This window comes from Otolemur garnettii, unplaced genomic scaffold (assembly GCF_000181295.1).
Source record: "Otolemur garnettii isolate 467f Iridium unplaced genomic scaffold, OtoGar3 scaffold00044, whole genome shotgun sequence".
NCBI classification, from domain to species: Eukaryota; Metazoa; Chordata; class Mammalia; order Primates; family Galagidae; genus Otolemur; species Otolemur garnettii.
The window spans coordinates 6,973,945-6,989,615 of NW_003852439.1; the positions used below are offsets into that span (position 1 = coordinate 6,973,945).

At 52.9% G+C, this 15,671-nt stretch overlaps 2 protein-coding genes across 4 annotated transcripts in view; both read right to left on the minus strand.

Moving 5' to 3' along the window:
* Nucleotides 1–9,417, minus strand: part of MSLN (mesothelin) — an 18,182-nt gene extending 8,765 nt beyond the window's left edge. The window contains 4 exon segments of the mRNA XM_012805684.1: nt 6,317–6,437; nt 7,349–7,457; nt 8,416–8,515; nt 9,412–9,417. Of these exon segments, the coding sequence (XP_012661138.1) occupies nt 6,317–6,437; nt 7,349–7,457; nt 8,416–8,515; nt 9,412–9,417 (336 nt within the window).
* A 2,592-nt stretch (nt 9,418–12,009) lies between these two features.
* RPUSD1 (RNA pseudouridylate synthase domain containing 1) lies at nt 12,010–15,393 on the minus strand. Of its 3 annotated transcripts, none has more exons than XM_023513837.1 (6): nt 15,341–15,393; nt 14,570–14,707; nt 14,317–14,440; nt 14,043–14,145; nt 13,797–13,898; nt 12,010–13,351 (listed from the first exon to the last, which is right to left on the minus strand). In XM_023513837.1, exons 4-6 carry the CDS (start codon nt 14,062–14,064, stop codon nt 12,924–12,926), a joined length of 552 nt encoding a protein of 183 aa, XP_023369605.1. In that variant the 5' UTR covers nt 14,065–14,145; nt 14,317–14,440; nt 14,570–14,707; nt 15,341–15,393; the 3' UTR covers nt 12,010–12,923. The 3 variants fall into 3 exon arrangements, with proteins under 3 accessions (XP_023369605.1, XP_023369604.1, XP_003790802.2); XM_023513836.1 differs by having other exon boundaries at nt 14,570–14,758; nt 15,341–15,386; XM_003790754.3 differs by lacking the exon at nt 15,341–15,393 and having other exon boundaries at nt 14,570–15,026.
* Between the last annotated feature and the right edge of the window lie 278 nt (nt 15,394–15,671).

The following is a 15,671-nucleotide window of genomic DNA, read 5'->3' on the forward strand; positions in this document are numbered from 1 at the left end:
CCTCTCTATCCTTGATAACTTTCCTTCCTCTGAGGTCAGCTCTGTTTGAAGTTAATATAGCTATTCCCTTTTCTTTTAATTAGTGTTCACACGGAATATTTTCTCCATTCATTTACCTTTTTTTTTTTTTTAAGATAGAGTCCCACTCTGTTGCCCTGGGTAGAGTGCCATGACGTCAACCTAGCTCACAGCAACCTCCAACTCCTGGTCTCAAGCGACCCTCTTGCCTCAGCCTCCTAAGCAACTGGGACTACAGGCACCTGCCACAATGACCAGCTAATTTTTCTATTTTTACTAGAGCTGGGGTCTCACTCTTGCTCAGACTGGTCTCAAACTCCTGAACTCAAGTGATCCTCCTGACTTGGCCTCCTAGAGTGCTAGGATTACAGGCGTGAGCCACTGTGCCCAGCTTTTTTTGTTTGTTTGTTCGTTTGACAGGATCTCAATCTGTCACCTATGCTAGAACACAGTGGTGTGAAGTAGCTAGGACTGCAGCTGTACACCACCACACCTGGCTGATTTTTAAATATTTTTGTAGAGATGACGTCTCACCCAGGTTTGTCTTGAACTCCTGACCTCAGGAAGTCCTCTTGCTTTAGCCTCCCAAAGTGCTAATTACATGCACCATGCCTGGCACATCCATTTACTTTTAATCTATATGTCTTACATTTAAAGTAGGTTTCTTGTAGACAATATATATTGAATCTGTTTTTTTAATATATTCTGATAATCTCTTTTAATTGGTACATTTGGACCAGTGACATTCAAAGTAATTATTGCTGTCATTGCATTATAGCTACTTTTCTATTTATTTATTTATCTCTGCAGTTTTTGGCTGGGGCTGGGTTTGAACCCACTACCTCTGGCATATGGGGCTGGTGCCCCACTCCTTTGAGCCACAGGTGCTGCCCTCTTTCTATTTATTTTTTACTGTTTTCTCTTTGTTGTCCTTGTTCTTTATTCCTTTTCTTATTTTCTTAAGAGATGGGGTCTGGCTCTGTCACCCATGCTTGAGTGCAATGGTTTTATCATAGCTCACTGCACCTGAAACTCCCGGGCTCAAGCAATCCTCCTGCCTCAGCCTCCTGAGTAGCTGGGACTACAGCTGTGAGCCACCATATTGACCTATGTATTACTGTTTTTGCCTTTCACTCTTCCTGCATTCCCTAGTTTCTTTTTTTTCTTTCTTTTTTTTTTTTTTTTGAGACAGAGCCTCAAGCTGTCAGCCTCAGTAGAGTGCCGTGGCATCTCACAGCTCACATCAACCTCTAACTCCTGGGCTCGAGCAATTCTCCTGTCTCCGCCTCCCAAGTAGCTGGGACTACAGGCGCCCACCACAACGCCTGGCTATTTTTTGGTTACAGCCATCATTGTTGTTTTGGCGGGTCCGGGCTGGGGATTCGAACCCGCCACCTTAGGTGTACATGGCTGGTGCCTTAGCCGGTTGAGCCACAGGCGCCGAGCCCATTCCCTAGTTTCAATTGATTGTTATATATGATTCCATTTTCTTGCCTCTCTTAGCACATTAATCGTGTTTCTTTCTTTCTTTTCTTTTTTTTTTTTTTTGAGACAGAGCCTCAAGCTGTCAGCCTCAGTAGAGTGCCGTGGCATCTCACAGCTCACATCAACCTCTAACTCCTGGGCTCGAGCAATTCTCCTGTCTCCGCCTCCCAAGTAGCTGGGACTACAGGCGCCCACCACAACGCCTGGCTATTTTTTGGTTACAGCCATCATTGTTGTTTGGCGGGCCGGGCTGGGTTCAAACCCAACAGCTCAGGTGTATGTGGCTCGTGCCTTAGCCACTTGAGCCACAGGAGCCAAGCCAATCGTGTTTCTTTTTAAAAAATTGGGTGGTTTCCCTAGAGTTTACAATAAACATTCACAACTAATCTGAGTCCACTCTGAAATAATATTATACCATTTCATGGGTAGTAAAACATCAGACTGGACTTTCAACTAACGTGATAAGACCAGAAAAGGGTATACAGGACATATAGATCTGATAAGAAAAATAAAACCTTTGTTCATGCATGACATGACTGTCTAAACCCAAGGAATCAACAAAAACAAACAATAACAAGAACAAAATCTCCTGAAACTAATAAACAAATACGGCAAGACAACATGATACATAGTTAACATACACAAGGGAACTGCTTTCCCACATACTAGCAATGACAATTGGAATATGAAATAAAAACCACAATATCATTAATATTAACACCAAAAATCATGAAATACTTAGGAATGAACGTAACAAAGTATGTATAAGATCTATACAAGGAAAACTGTAAAACTCAGATGAAAGAAATCAAAGAAGATCTAAGTAAATGGAGAGATACCCCATGTTCATGAACAGTGATACTCAATACCAGTAAGCCATCAGCTCTTCCCAACTGGATTCATGGATTCAACACAATCTACATCGAAATCCCAGCAAGTTATCTCATGTATGTCACCTAACTGATTCTAAAGTTTACGTGGAAAGGCAAAAGATCCAGAATGGCCCATACAGTAGTGAAAATCAGAGACATGGCACTCCGTGATTCCAGGACTTACTATGAAACCCCAGTAATGGAGACAATGTGGTATTGTTGAAAGAACGAATAGACCAATAGAGTCGAATGGAACATCCAGAAACAGATCTATTGACAACAGATCTTGAAAAAGGACCACAAGAAATTAATGGAGAAAGGACAGTCTTTTCAACAAATGGTGCTAGAACAACTGGACATCTGTATAAAAAATGAATCTAGAAACAGATCTTACACCTTTAACAAAACTTAACTCAGCATGGATCACAGATGTAAATGTAAAACACAAAACTACAAAACGTCTAGAAGATCACAGATGAGAAAGTTGAGGTGACCTTGGAATTGGTGGTAAGTTTTTAGGTACAATACCAAAAGCATAGTCTGTGAAAGGAAGCATCAATATGTTTATTAAACTCACTGGATTTTATTAAAGTTTAAAACTTCTGCTCTGCAAAAGACACTGTTAAAAGATTGAAAAGACAACCCACAGTCTGAGAGAAAATGTTTACAAAACACATCTCTGAATAAAGGACCTGCACATAAAATATTCAAAGAACTCTTAAAATTTAACAATAAGAAAACAAAGCACCCAATTAAAAAACAGGCAAACTGTCTGAACAGACACCTCACCAAAGAAGATAAACAGATGGCAAACAATCATGTGAAAAGATGTTCAACATTATATGTCATCAGGGAGTTGCAATGGGATAGCAAACATACCTATTAGAATGGCACAGGCCCCAAACAACAACACCACCAAATGTTGGCAAAGACAGGGAGCAACAAGAACTCTAATTCACAGTGGTGGAAATGAAAAATAGTACAGCCATTTTGGAAGACAGCTCGTCAGTTTCCTACAAAGCTAACTGTAGGCTTAGCACATGACCCAGCAATGGTGTTCCCTGGTATTTATCCACACGAGCTGCACACTTACATCCCCCACCAAAACCTACACACCAGTTAGAATGAATGGAGATGTCCTTTGGTAGGTAAATGGATAAGGAAACTGTGATACAGTTTATGGCTGTCAGTAATAAATAAAAATGGGCTATCAAGTCATTTGATAAGACACAGAGGAGCCTCAAATGGATATTATTAAGTGAAAGATGCTAACCCGAAAGACCATATACTGGCTGATTGCAACTATGTGACACTTGGAACAGGCAGAGCTATGGAGCGAGTAAAATAGCCATGGTTGCTGGGGGCTCTGAGGGAGGAAGGAGGAGGAACAGGTGGTGACACAGGACCTTTAGGTGAAACTCCTCTGCTAACCCCTTAACGATGGATACTGGTCCATATGCAAATCCCATAAAATGTACAACACAGACAGCGAACCCTAATGTAAACTGCAGACTTCGGTTAATAATAGTGTAGCTATGAAGTATGGCTTCATCAGTTATAACAAATGTACCACACTGCAAGATGTTAATAACCTAAAAATGGGAAGAGAGAGTGAGAATGAGAATATGGAGGGGTTTATGGAAACTCTTTGTACTATTTGTTCAATTTTCTGTAAACTTAAGATTGCTCTAAACAATTGTTTATTAATTTTAAAAAGTCAGCCCATAAGGGCATTTATGCATTCCTAAATGTGCTATGAAGACGAGACACCCTTGTACAAATCCACACAACACAGGAGAGAACAGAGTGGAGAAATCGTGCAGGTGAAATGCCAAGGAGGGTTGTCGTTTGTTTAAATGGTGACCCCTAACTCTGGTGATGGTGCAGCAAGTCAGCCTCTCACGCATTCCCAGAGAATCAAAAACTGGCAGAACCTTCTAGAAACCAACTGAAGAACAGGTACCTTTGGCTTTAAAATGTTCACATCAAAGATGTCATTTCCCTGCTTGATCAGCAAAGACTTTTAAATGATCATATTAAATCCTGGGGAGGGAGGGTGGCGGGAGGCTTAGTCTCCCTGGTGGGGTGATACGAGTCTTCTTATTTTGGAAAACAGCAGGGTATGTATGGATTAAGGGCCTTTGGGAAGTTAACCCCTGTGATCCTATGATTCCCCTTAAGGCGTTTTAAGAAATTCAACAATTTGTATAAAACAATTCGTGTAAGGGCGGCGCCTGTGGCTCAAAGGAGTAGGGTTATGGTCCCATATGCCGGAGGTGGCGGGTTCAAACCCAGCCCTGGCCCAAAACTGCAAATAAAATAAAATAAAACAATTCCTGTGATGCTGGTGACCAAGAGAAACTGGGACCCCACAAAATTGGGCAGCTGGATTTTGTGTTCTCCCCTGTATTTTCTAGTATCTTTCAAAGTCTCCCACATAAGCAGGTATTAATTTTGCAGCCAGGCAAATACCTTACAGAATATGCACTTTCCCAGGTTCTGAGTCGGGAACCTGTTGTATGTGGTGCATTTCACTTCAGGGAAAGCAGTGTGAGGCAAATGACCAGTGGGAAAGAGCTGTGGCTTAGGAATCAGATCCTTGGAGCACATGGCTCCTGGGGACACACGGGCATAGCCTAGAACCCTACTTAGACTGAACCCTACTTAGACAGGCACTAGAAGGAATGACACCAAAGTTAGGCCTTTCCCTGGTTGGGGGAGGTAGGGTTCTTTTACTTTTCCTGTGTTTTTCAATATTTCTTTCTTTCTTTCTTTCTTTTTTTGAGACAGAGTCTCACCAGGTCACCTTCGGTAGAGTGCTGTGGCGCCACTGCTCACAGCAACCTCAAACTCCTGGGCCCAAACGATTCTCCTGCCACAGCCTCCCAAGTAGTTTGCCACAATGCCCAGCTATTATAGGCACTTGCCACAATGCCCAGCTATTTTTGTTGTTGTAGTTGTTATTGTTGATTAGTAGGCCCTGGCCAGGCACGAACCTGCCAGCCCCTGGGCATGTGGCCAGCACCCCAACCACTGAGCTATGGGTGCTGAGCCAATTTTTTTTTTTTAAGTCAGAGTCTCACTCTGTCACCTGGGTAGAGTTCCGTGGCATCAGCCTAGGTCATAGCAACCTCAAACTCTTGGATTCAAGCGATCTCTTGCCTCAGGCTCCTGAGTAGTTGGGACTACAGCACCAGCCACAATGCCAGCTAGTTATTCTATTTTTAGTAGAGATGGGGTCTTGATCTTGCTCAGGCTGGTCTCAAACTCCTGAGTTCAAGATATCCACCCGCCTTGGCCTCCGAGAGTGCTAGGATTACAGGAGTAAGCCACCATGCCCAGCCTTTTCAACTTTTCTTGAACAAGTTTATTACTAATTATATAAAGGGACAAAGTGACAAAGCCAACCAGCCTTCCTGCCTTCTTCAGTCTCTGACTCGGGTTAGATGATGCTTGGTCAGCTGAGGGTCAAGGTGGGCTCAACTAGCTTCTCACAGGCCAGGGTCCTGCAGCCCCAGTTGGCAGAGGCCAGTGAGCTATGAAACCCATGCACATACATGCCCTGGGGGCCCAGGGGCACAGGGCACTCCACCAAGTTAGATGAGCCAGCCCAGGCGAATGGACAAGCCCCACCAAAACAGGAGGCAGGAGATCTGCAGGCAAATTGGGAAATCCTGGAAAGGGACACAGCACTGCCACACCAGAAAACCACCCGAGGGAGGGAAAGTCCAGCTTTAGAGGGGTGGGGTCCACTAAAGACACACATTTTAGGCAGTTTTGGAGTTGGCAGATTGACTTTGAGACAGCCCTTGGGTTCAGAGGAGCTGCACACTTTTAGCTCTGACAAGGCTGGCCCTGCCCAGCCCTCACCTGCCCATCCTCTGCCAGGGAGGTCCTCTCGCATCTTTGCAAATGCCCCCTGCCCAGTCACAGCTAGTTACCTGCCAGGCTTCAAGGAGGACCTGCAGCTTGGCCATTCTCCTGATGAGAGCTGAGAGCTGGTCCCGGGTCAGCTGGCTAGCTGGCTGGCACCAGAAGCCCTGCAGCAGGGAGCTGTTGGCCCTGGGCAGACAGGGGGATATGGTGAGGGGTGGGGACAGCCAGAGGGACTGGTGCAGATTGCAGAGGCAGGAGAGAGGTCAGTATCAGCTGCCTCCCAGCAGAGAGGGACTGAGAACAGGAAGTGGTATCTGGGAAGTGCCTAGACACAAGCGAGATCCTGCTTCATTCATGCCTTCATACATTTACCCCCTCTCAGAGCACCCTGTGGGGCCAGGCTCCCCTGCCCAGACTCTGGGACCCTTTGAGGCCCAGCCCCAGGTCTGAGCTTGGGGGCTCTGCATAAACCCCCACCTGCTGAGGGATTTTGCAGACTTGGCCTCTGCACCTGCTCTGGCCATAGGCAAGGCTATTTCCCTGGCCTTCCTATGCTGTGACTCCAATAGGTGCCACTCACGGCCTGTCCCTGCCTGACTAATTGCCTGACTGATTGATCAACCTATCTAAGCTGAGTCTAGGTATGAGACCCCAGACAGTGACAGGAAAGGATAGTCTCCCAGCTGGGTGACCAAGCCTCCAGGCAGAAGCAGTGGGGCCCAGAGCCTGAGGGGAGGCATGGGAGCTCAGTCCAGCCAGTATGGCCCGGCCAGGACTGTGAGTCTCTGCTAGCCTCTTGGTGTCTAGCTCTGCTGCAAACATGGCAGTAGCCTGGGGACCTGTTCCTGGCCATACGACTCTGCAGCAGGACACTGGACACTCTGGTCATCTCAGGGTCTGTTTGGGGAGTGACCTTGGAGAGAAGGCCAGGCTCCTAAGGCTGGAGTTCAGAGACATCAGCCCTGCAGGGTTGTGCCTGGGTCCTCATGGCAGACCCTAGAAATTGTCCCTCCCAGGAACCCTCCTCTTCCCTCTCCCTCTGCCACAGAAAACACTTGGTGTGCAGATCTGGAGCTGCAGGAGGGCTGGGCACTCACCTGGCCCATAGGTCAGCCCCGCTGGCATCCAGCCCTTCCTGGGGACGGGAGCAGTGGGCAGTAAGGGACAGGGACAGGAGGAGAGTGAAGCCGGGGCCTGCCAGGGCACCTGGAACAGAGAGACCCCTGAGGGCCTGGCCAGAGGAAGCCTCTTGGGCCACAGAGTGTCTGATGGTGTGTGCCCACATGCCAGGTTGTGTGTATGTAACAGCATACACGTATATGATGTACACACACATCTAGAGGCACATGTACATGTCCACCAGTGTCCATGCATGTGTGTAAAGGTGTGTGCACATGTGTAAACCCCCTCTTCCTCCAGCCATATGCCCGTGGGGCTATATCCTCAGTCTGAGCCCTGGGATCCTTGAAGCAGAGAGTCCAGGGGTTGGGCTGCCTACCAGAGCCCCAGTTGCTCAGCCTCTAAAGTGAGGTTACAGCCAGGCCTGCCAGCAAGATTTGAGGGGATTGGCCCATGTTCCTGCTTTGGAAACCCTGCCCAAGTTCAGGTCCAAGGGAGTTCAGGTCTAAGGGAGCCCCCTTACCTTATGGGCCCTAGGCAGACTACTTAGAAAAATTTCTTCTTCAGCATCAAAAGGTCTCCACAGAGGGGGTGTCAGCTCTAGGAGAAGTTGGCCATGGCCCACATAGCTCTGTCCATGGCCTCCTGAGCTGCTGGACCAGCATCCCTTCCCGGAGAGGACAAGGCTCTGGGCAGTGGGTGTCCCAGGCTCCTTCCCACTCTGCCTAGGAGCCTGGCCTGCCTGTGCCAGGGCTCTTGGGGGGCTCTGTGCACCTTACACCTTGCCTTTCTCCCTCTGGCTACAACCTTGCCTTGTATCTGACTTGTAACTGAGAATCCTGGGCCCCACAGCAAGAGCTGTGCGTACCATGCCTATTGGCACCCGGCTGCCGTTCGTGCTGGGCAGAGGCCTGCCCTCCTCTTGCCCCTTGCTGGCACAGGCCCTTGAGTGTGAGCTCAGGAGAGCTAGTGGCTGGAGCCCTGAGTACCCCTCAGTCTGCACTGTGAAGGCTCAGGGCACCCCTTCCGCGCAAAAGTGTCTCACCCACTCTGGGGTACAAGTCTATGTGGCGGAGCAGGCTTGTCATCTTGGCTGAGATGTCCAGGGTAGAAAGGCACTGGGGCCACAGGCAGCAGGTCCAGGACTGGTGGGTGAGGGGGGCAGAGGGTGACCCAGGCTGACCCCCTTCCCTCTGCCACCTCAGCCTGCAGTGAGAGAGAGGCCCAAGGTCTCTCAGGATGGCCTCGGGCTAGAGCTGCAAGGTATCGCCTGTTTGGAGAGGGAAACAGCCCCACAAAACAATAGTCTTCCAAACAAAGGAGGAGGGGGGAGGGGCAAGTCCAAGCTTTCTTATCACAGGTCAGGACTCCAGGGACCTATGAGGCTGGCTGCATCTCCAATTAACAGATCGCTGGATAAATAGCAAATTCCTTGGGGAGGGGCCTGGTGAGCCCCTCATCCTGTTCAGGGCAACCCCCAGCTCACTCCACACTCAGGCAGTGGGCAACTCTGTCATAGAAACCCAGTCCCAGCATCAAGCAGCCTTGGCTGCCCTGGGAACAATAGCTATGAGGCTTGAGGGAGCTGTGAGGTACGGTGCGGGGAGACAAGGCCTGGCCAAGGTGGCAGGACTGCCACATGCTGCTGCCTCCTCCTAGGTATAGCTGTGTGCACCTGATGGCCTTCGGAACCTCTGGGCCTCTGAATTTCTGTGACCTCCATGGGGAAGACAGGGAGGTCGCCCCAGGCAGAGGAGTTGAGGCTCAGAGGAACTCAGCACCTGCCCAGGGCTGTCTAGGGGCCCAGTATCAAAGCTCAGAACCCATGGATGGGAAGTTCTCTTACCCAAGCAGGAATACCGTCTGTGGAACGGGAGGTGCCACCCAGGCTGGGGGCAGCTGCTCCAGGCCACACCACTGTAGTTGGATGCAGGGAGCTGTAGACCAAGTATGCCAGATGCAGAGGTCCCAGAAGCTAAGCATATCAGCCAGTGCTGCCAAACACCACAGTGCAGGTGCAGTCACTAGGGTCCCTGCTTACCTCCATGTCTGGCTCAGCAAGTGCAGGAGACTGCAGTGACTTCCTCCAGGCATCCTATAGGGGAGGGGCCTGGGCAGTGGCAGGTGACACCATGTGTCAGCCCCTAAGGGCCCTGGCACATCAGGCACCTGCTCCCTGGCCCCATGGGAGCAGAGGCTGAGCTCACAGCTGGCAGCTGCTCAGCATGCACCTCCTCACCTGGGCCTGGAGAGTTGCCTGTGCCAGTGTCTGTGTCTGCACACATGTGCACCTCAGTCCCAGGGAGCTGTGCACCCAGGAGAACTGAGACATGTGCTGAGCCCCTGTGTGTGTCCCCATGCAGGGACATTGGGCACACATGGACCCATTGTAGGGGCTGGGCCTAGTGATGCCTGTGGTCCTTCTGTGTATGCACATGTGTGTGCACCATGGGCAGAGGGGACGTGTATGGGCACATGCCAAGGGCAGCCTCATTGGCAAATAACTGAGCCACACACAGCCCTGTCCCCACTAAGGGCCCTGGTTAGCTCAAGTTGCAGCTACATCCTCAGGGATGCCACTCACTGAGTCTGGGGGCAGGGCAAGGTGAAAGGTGAGACAGCAGGAGGGCCAGTGGGCCTATAGGGGACAGAGCTAGGGTGGCCTGGCTCATCAGCATCATGTCTAGCTCAGGATGGGCCTCAAAGGGCCTCTTGGCTGACCACAGTGACTTTAATAGCTGCAGCAGCTGTGGTGAAGAGTAGTGAGTCCCTAAAGTCTAGAGTGGCTGGGTCCAGGGGCAGGTTGGGAGAGAGAGTCCTAGGTAGAGGGAAAAGCCACCTGGGCCCCAGCACTGACTCTGAGGCCCGCTGACTCCACCTCAAGCCCTGAGCAAATTTACCTTGGCCAAAGACCAAGGGCTCACAAAGAGGGAGGGGTATCATGTGGTGAGAGTCTCTACCCACCCCAGGGCCCAGGCCCAGCTGGAGGAGACTCCTCACAGGTCAGCTAGGACACAGACAGCATGCTTGTCCTCTAGGGCAGCCGCAGCCCCAGGCTGGACAAGTTGCCATACCTCATCCCATGCTCTTCCACAGACCATCTTACTGGATCTGCCCCATGATCCTTGGTTCAGCTGTAACCCTCATTTACAGGACAGGAAATTATCCAGACTGAATGACTTCCTGAGGCCACCCAGTGAGGGAGTGCCCAGTACCTGTGTGTTCTCCTCGTGGATCCTCTACATTGCCATGCCATGCTTTGTTCCTGCTTTGCCTGGGGCACCTGCTCAGCCACTGTTGTCTGAGGACAGCCCCTCATTTGTCTCATCTGGTGTGTCCACACTGTGTAGCCATACTCACACTCATGGAGCCTTGCCACCCCACAGCTACGGGGTGAGTGGCAGGTGGGCTGGGTGGAACTCATGTTTGGAAGCCTCAGACCAGGAGAAGCATCCTACTTAACAGAGAGGTGAGGGTTGGCTGATAGGTGGTGGTCAGTGGCATCTTTGGGTCCTAGGAGGCCACCAGGAGCCACAGGGGTCTTTGAGGGGAGGAACTAGATGGGCGAGAGGGTGCACCAGAGGCAGAGCCTTCCCCAGGACCTCCTGCCTCCCTCCTGTCTGCCACCTTCCCATGCATGTCCTCCCTGGCTCTACAGGCTCACTCTCCAGCCCACACCTGGCTCTGCAGTCAGCCATGCCCATCTTGTGCTCTCTCAGAAGCCCTATGCTGTGTACTGGGGTCCTCCTCAGGCTCTGAGCCCCTGGCTCATGTCCTGATATCACCCAGGAGCATCTGGCACTTGGTTAGTGGGTGCCCACTGCAGAGCAGTGATATGGAGGCAGCTCTTTGAGCTCCTGCCCTGCCTGCAGGGTGGGAGCTGGTCCTGAAGGTTGGGGAAAGGTCATGGCCACTGTAGCTCCATCTCCAAGGTGTTTGGAGGACGGGCAATGTGGTGGCACTAAAAAGGTACCTGGGGAAAAATGGTTCACTCTGTCCTGGTATGAAAAGCTGCCTTCTGAGCTCAGCCCTAAGGGAGCCACAAGCAGCCCATCTTCCTTCACATGGCAAATCACTGTGGGTGAGGGAGCTTCCTGGGGGAAAGGAAGGAAGGGATGTCTGATAGTCTCTGCCCAGCCCCAGCTCCTGGACCTTTAGAGAAGTGCCAAGGTTGGGAAGCAATGAAGCTCATCACCTCAGAGTCCAGGATGGCAGGGTCTTAGGACCTGCATGTTAGAGCAGCACTATGTAGGATGGTCCCCAGGTAGCTGTAAGGAGGTGGGAATGTGCCCTGCAGGGCCTGGCACATTCAAGACTGGAAGGGGCTGGGTGTGCCGGACAGAGGGGTCCAGGCTGAGGCCAGCTGGGTGCTTCAGGGCTTGGGGCTAGGAGGGCTGGGGGTCGTCCAGGTGAGCTAACTCAGCTTCTGTCCCTAAGTCAGGGTACTTGGTGCCAGGAAGAGCAACATGTCATGATGTCTATCCTGGGTCCCGCAGAGTGGTGGCCTCTTGGGCAGACAGTTCATGACTGCAGGGACAGGGCTAGGATGGGTCTGGGTGCCCAAATTTATCTTCCAGAACCACCTACTTCAGAAACACTCGCGGTCACTTTCAGGGCCAATCACTGAGCATTTATTTCGAGTCCCTAAGGCCCTGCACAGGCAGGTAAAGGGGAACCAGCCAGCTCATGGATCCCAAGGTAGGGCCCTCACAGCAGAGCGCGACAGGCAGTGGCTGTGTGGGAACCAGGCAGGGGTGACATGGTAGGAACTGAGGATGAGGCTGCCAAGGCTGTGAAGCAGAAGTGGCACCAGCAGTAGGTTTGGATGGGCAAGTGTGCACTCCAAGGCCTCTACTGTTCCTGATGGAACCCTGTACTGACAGAGACCAAGTACCAACCCCAGACTCAGGATCCAGGTGGAGAAGGGTGAAGCCCGAGAGCAGAGTTCAGCAAAAGCAAAGGCACGAGGTAGGTCTGGGCACAGCACACAGACTCCTGCCAGGCAGGGGAGGGTCAGGGTCTGCAGGAGGACAGACAGGGTGAGAGGGTCAGAGAAGAGCCTTTGGAGCACAAGGACCACGGGTATGGGGCTGAGGCCCAGATGATTAGGGCAGAACAGCTATCTCCAGCTTCTCTAGGGTGAGGAGCCCATTAGGGGGCAAAGGCTAGCCCAGACTCTGGTTCTACCTCTCTTAGCAGGTAAGTTTGGGCAGATTTATAAAATGGAAGCCCCTGGGATGAAGCTTCAGAGGTGGACACCTATAGGAAGGAATGCCCTAGGTTTCCCCAGGGAACACTGGGAGGACGGGCCCCACATCAGCGACAGTCCCAGCTTGAGTGCTCCATCCTTGCCAAAGAACATGGCTGCCTGGCGCCCCCTGCTGGACTTGCCAGCCCTTCCCTGCCTGCCCTTGGCAGCCTGGTGGGCTCAGTCCTCCTCCACCTTGACCAGGAGAGACACCATCTTTTTCCAGATGGACCTAGGGCTCTGTCGCATAGCCCCCAGCCCCCTGGGGTCCCAGCCCACCATCCTCTACTGTAGCCCAATGGGGCTTAGTTGTCTGGTTCCAGTGTCCACTCTGACAGCCACTGTAGGCAGGAGGCTCGTTGCGCCTCAGTTTCAGGGGGATTGGTGCAGAGAGGTGGGGGCCGGCCTGGCCCAGGCAGGAGTGCAGAGGGGCTGCATGGTCCAGGGCCCCTGTCCATAGGGTCAGGGTCAGGGGCGGCCCGTAAGGCCTGGACGAGTTGGTCAAGCGGCTGGACCAGGAAGTGGGGGCTCCAGCAGGCATCGAGGGAAGGCAGGAAGGGGTCTGGAGTGCAGGCCTCTATGCACTCGGCTTGTGTGGGGATGCGCAGGTAGAGGGCGTGCAGCATCATACGGAAAGGTTGGTCCTCCCGGCCTGCAGCCTGCCCGTAGGTCAGGTCACCCACCACGGGGTGGCCAAGAGCACTGCAGTGAACCCGTAGCTGGTGTGTCCGGCCTGCGGGCAGGGAAGTGAGTCAGGCTGGAGAGGTGGTACTCCACATGCACATTCCCTGCCTGGCTCACATCATAACCAGCAACTTCCCCCACTGTAGCCTTGGAACCTTGTAGCAACCCCCTGGAACGGGAGCCTCCCTGTCTTCTGCTACAGACAAGGATGTCAGCACTCAGGTACATGAGACTGCCTCCAGGATCACCAACAGCCAGACCAGGACTAGCACAGCACTTGATGTGGCTAGAGAACCTAGGCCAGCAGGACATCCAGGGCTTAGACAAGAGCCAGCAAAGGACTCTCACATCAGGCAAGAAACTATAGGTTGTGGAGTTGAGAGCATAGGCTCTGGTTCACCTTGATGCTCAGAGTAACTCCAACAGGCTATTCCACCTCTGTACCTGATTTTCCTTTTCTATGTAACCGGAGCACTGTCCAAGCTTGCATATACCTGTGAGAGGCTTTAGTAGCACTTTGGAGACGGGGTCACCTGCATACAGTCCATGTTCTAGGACCACTAGCTCTGTGAGGCTTGGCTTTGGGTTCTCACAACCTAGGGAGCAAAAGGTGGGTGTAAAGGTCAGTGGGGCCTGCCCTGAGCCCCAGTCAATCCCAACAAAGGACTTTTGTCAAGTTGGCCCTGTCCATGCAGGGCCCCTGCTGGGCATGATGTGACCTTGGCTCTTGCCTGCCATACCCTGTGTGCCCTCGATGCACATGGTGTGTGCCCGGCCCTCCGTGCTGTTCCTGCCAATGGCATAGCTGATGGTCACCTGGCTGTCCTGGACATGCCCCCGCACCTGCAAGGCAGGAGGATCACACCCAGCTCATGGGGGGGGCCAGCCCATCACTGCCAAAGAAACCACTTAATATCTGGTTGGCCACATGGGGCACAGTGGATAGCTTGGCATTAAGGGGACTGCCCTAGCAGGCTGGGAGGCCTGAGTTCCCTTGGCCCACCCAGGACTTACTAGTGCCAGGTAAGCCTTGGTCACTCGTCGCTCCTTGAAGCATCTGTAAGCACTGCCTGCAGCCGCCTTGTTCAGGGCCACACACAATGCCCCACTGGTGGAGAAGTCTAGCTGGTGGCAGAACCTGTGGCACGGCAGAGCCATCAGCACTGGCTAGGCTGAGGGGCAGTGGCTTTCACTGTGGTGTCCAGCATCTGGGCCACCTCCTTGGACAGACACTGCTGAGAGGCCACCTTTTCCCTGCCCTGTGTACCTGAACCCATAGCAGGTGTCAGGGTCAGCCAGCTCAGGGAAGCGGTGCCGCAGCTGCTTCTGGAGGGTCAGGGTCTCTCGCCATGTCTTGCTGTCAATGCGCACATCCCAGTGCTTGTTCACCACCAGAAAGTCGCTGCTCCGGTACACAATGGACAGGTTCTCCACGCTGCCCGGTTCCATGATGGGCCTACCACCCAGGGTGGAAGTGTGTCCTGAGGACATGGGGGCACCCGGTCCAAGGGCAAGGACTTCACCACCCCCAGGGCTCCTGGTCTGAAGTCACGAGGTGAGCATACAGACCTACTGTATGGGGGCACCCCTGTGCCCTCCATTCTCCAGGCCAGGCCCAGTGGACATGAGGGCCTGGTGGAAGTCAGGGAGTCAGCCTGATTCTGGCTGATCGTGATGGCCCCTTCCTGACCCGAACCTCAGAAACAGCCTTGTCCTCCAGTAGCCCGCAGATCCTCCCGCCAAGTGTAGATGTTGACAAGGACCTTTCCCTAAGTGAGCAGGAGAGGGGCTGCCGCGGCCTTCACTGGTCCAGGCCTGCCCGGAGCACCGGGTACAGGTGCAGGTGCAGGTGCAGGCTGCGCCCTCTCTTATTCACCCGCACGCCCACGGAAGTACTCCTTCCTGTGCCCGTCCGCATCCCCACTCAGTTCTGACGTCCCCACAGAGCCACGGGGCAAAGGGCGTGAGGCTTGGGGCACAGGCCTGGGCACACCCAGCTCCGATCTCTATCCACGTCCCTGGCCACTCGGAAACTCACCTGGCGCCGCGCCGCTCCCGGGCCCTGGCTCCAGACCCCGCGTTCTCGCGGAGACCCACAGACCAGGCGACAGCTGCTGGGAACACGCAGCACCGCCTCTGTCCGTCCCGGCCTGCGCGCGCAGCCCCGCCTCCGCCCCGCCTTACGGATCTTCCCCGTCGCAGACGGGCGGTCGCATTCACCAATGGCAAGCTCCCGAGGGCCCTGGCCCCGCCTATTAGCAAAGACACGGCCCCGCCCGCCTTGTGCATAGCTCCGCCCGCGCCCCGCTGACCAATGGCAAGTGCCGCTGGACACGCGGGCCCTGGTTGGCGGCGCCGGGAACGCGTGG

Excerpts from the sequence above, each read along its gene's own strand:
- RPUSD1 (XM_003790754.3), bottom strand. The coding sequence starts at position 14,793 with ATGTCCTCAGGACACACTTCCACCCTGGGTGGTAGGCCCATCATGGAA. Across the intron at positions 14,146-14,316 it reads CCAAGGCTTACCTGGCACTA|GTGCGGGGGCATGTCCAGGA; the intron begins GTAAGTCCTGGG and ends CCTGCCTTGCAG. Across the intron at positions 13,352-13,796 it reads GCTACTAAAGCCTCTCACAG|GCCGGACACACCAGCTACGG; the intron begins GTATATGCAAGC and ends CCCTGCCCGCAG.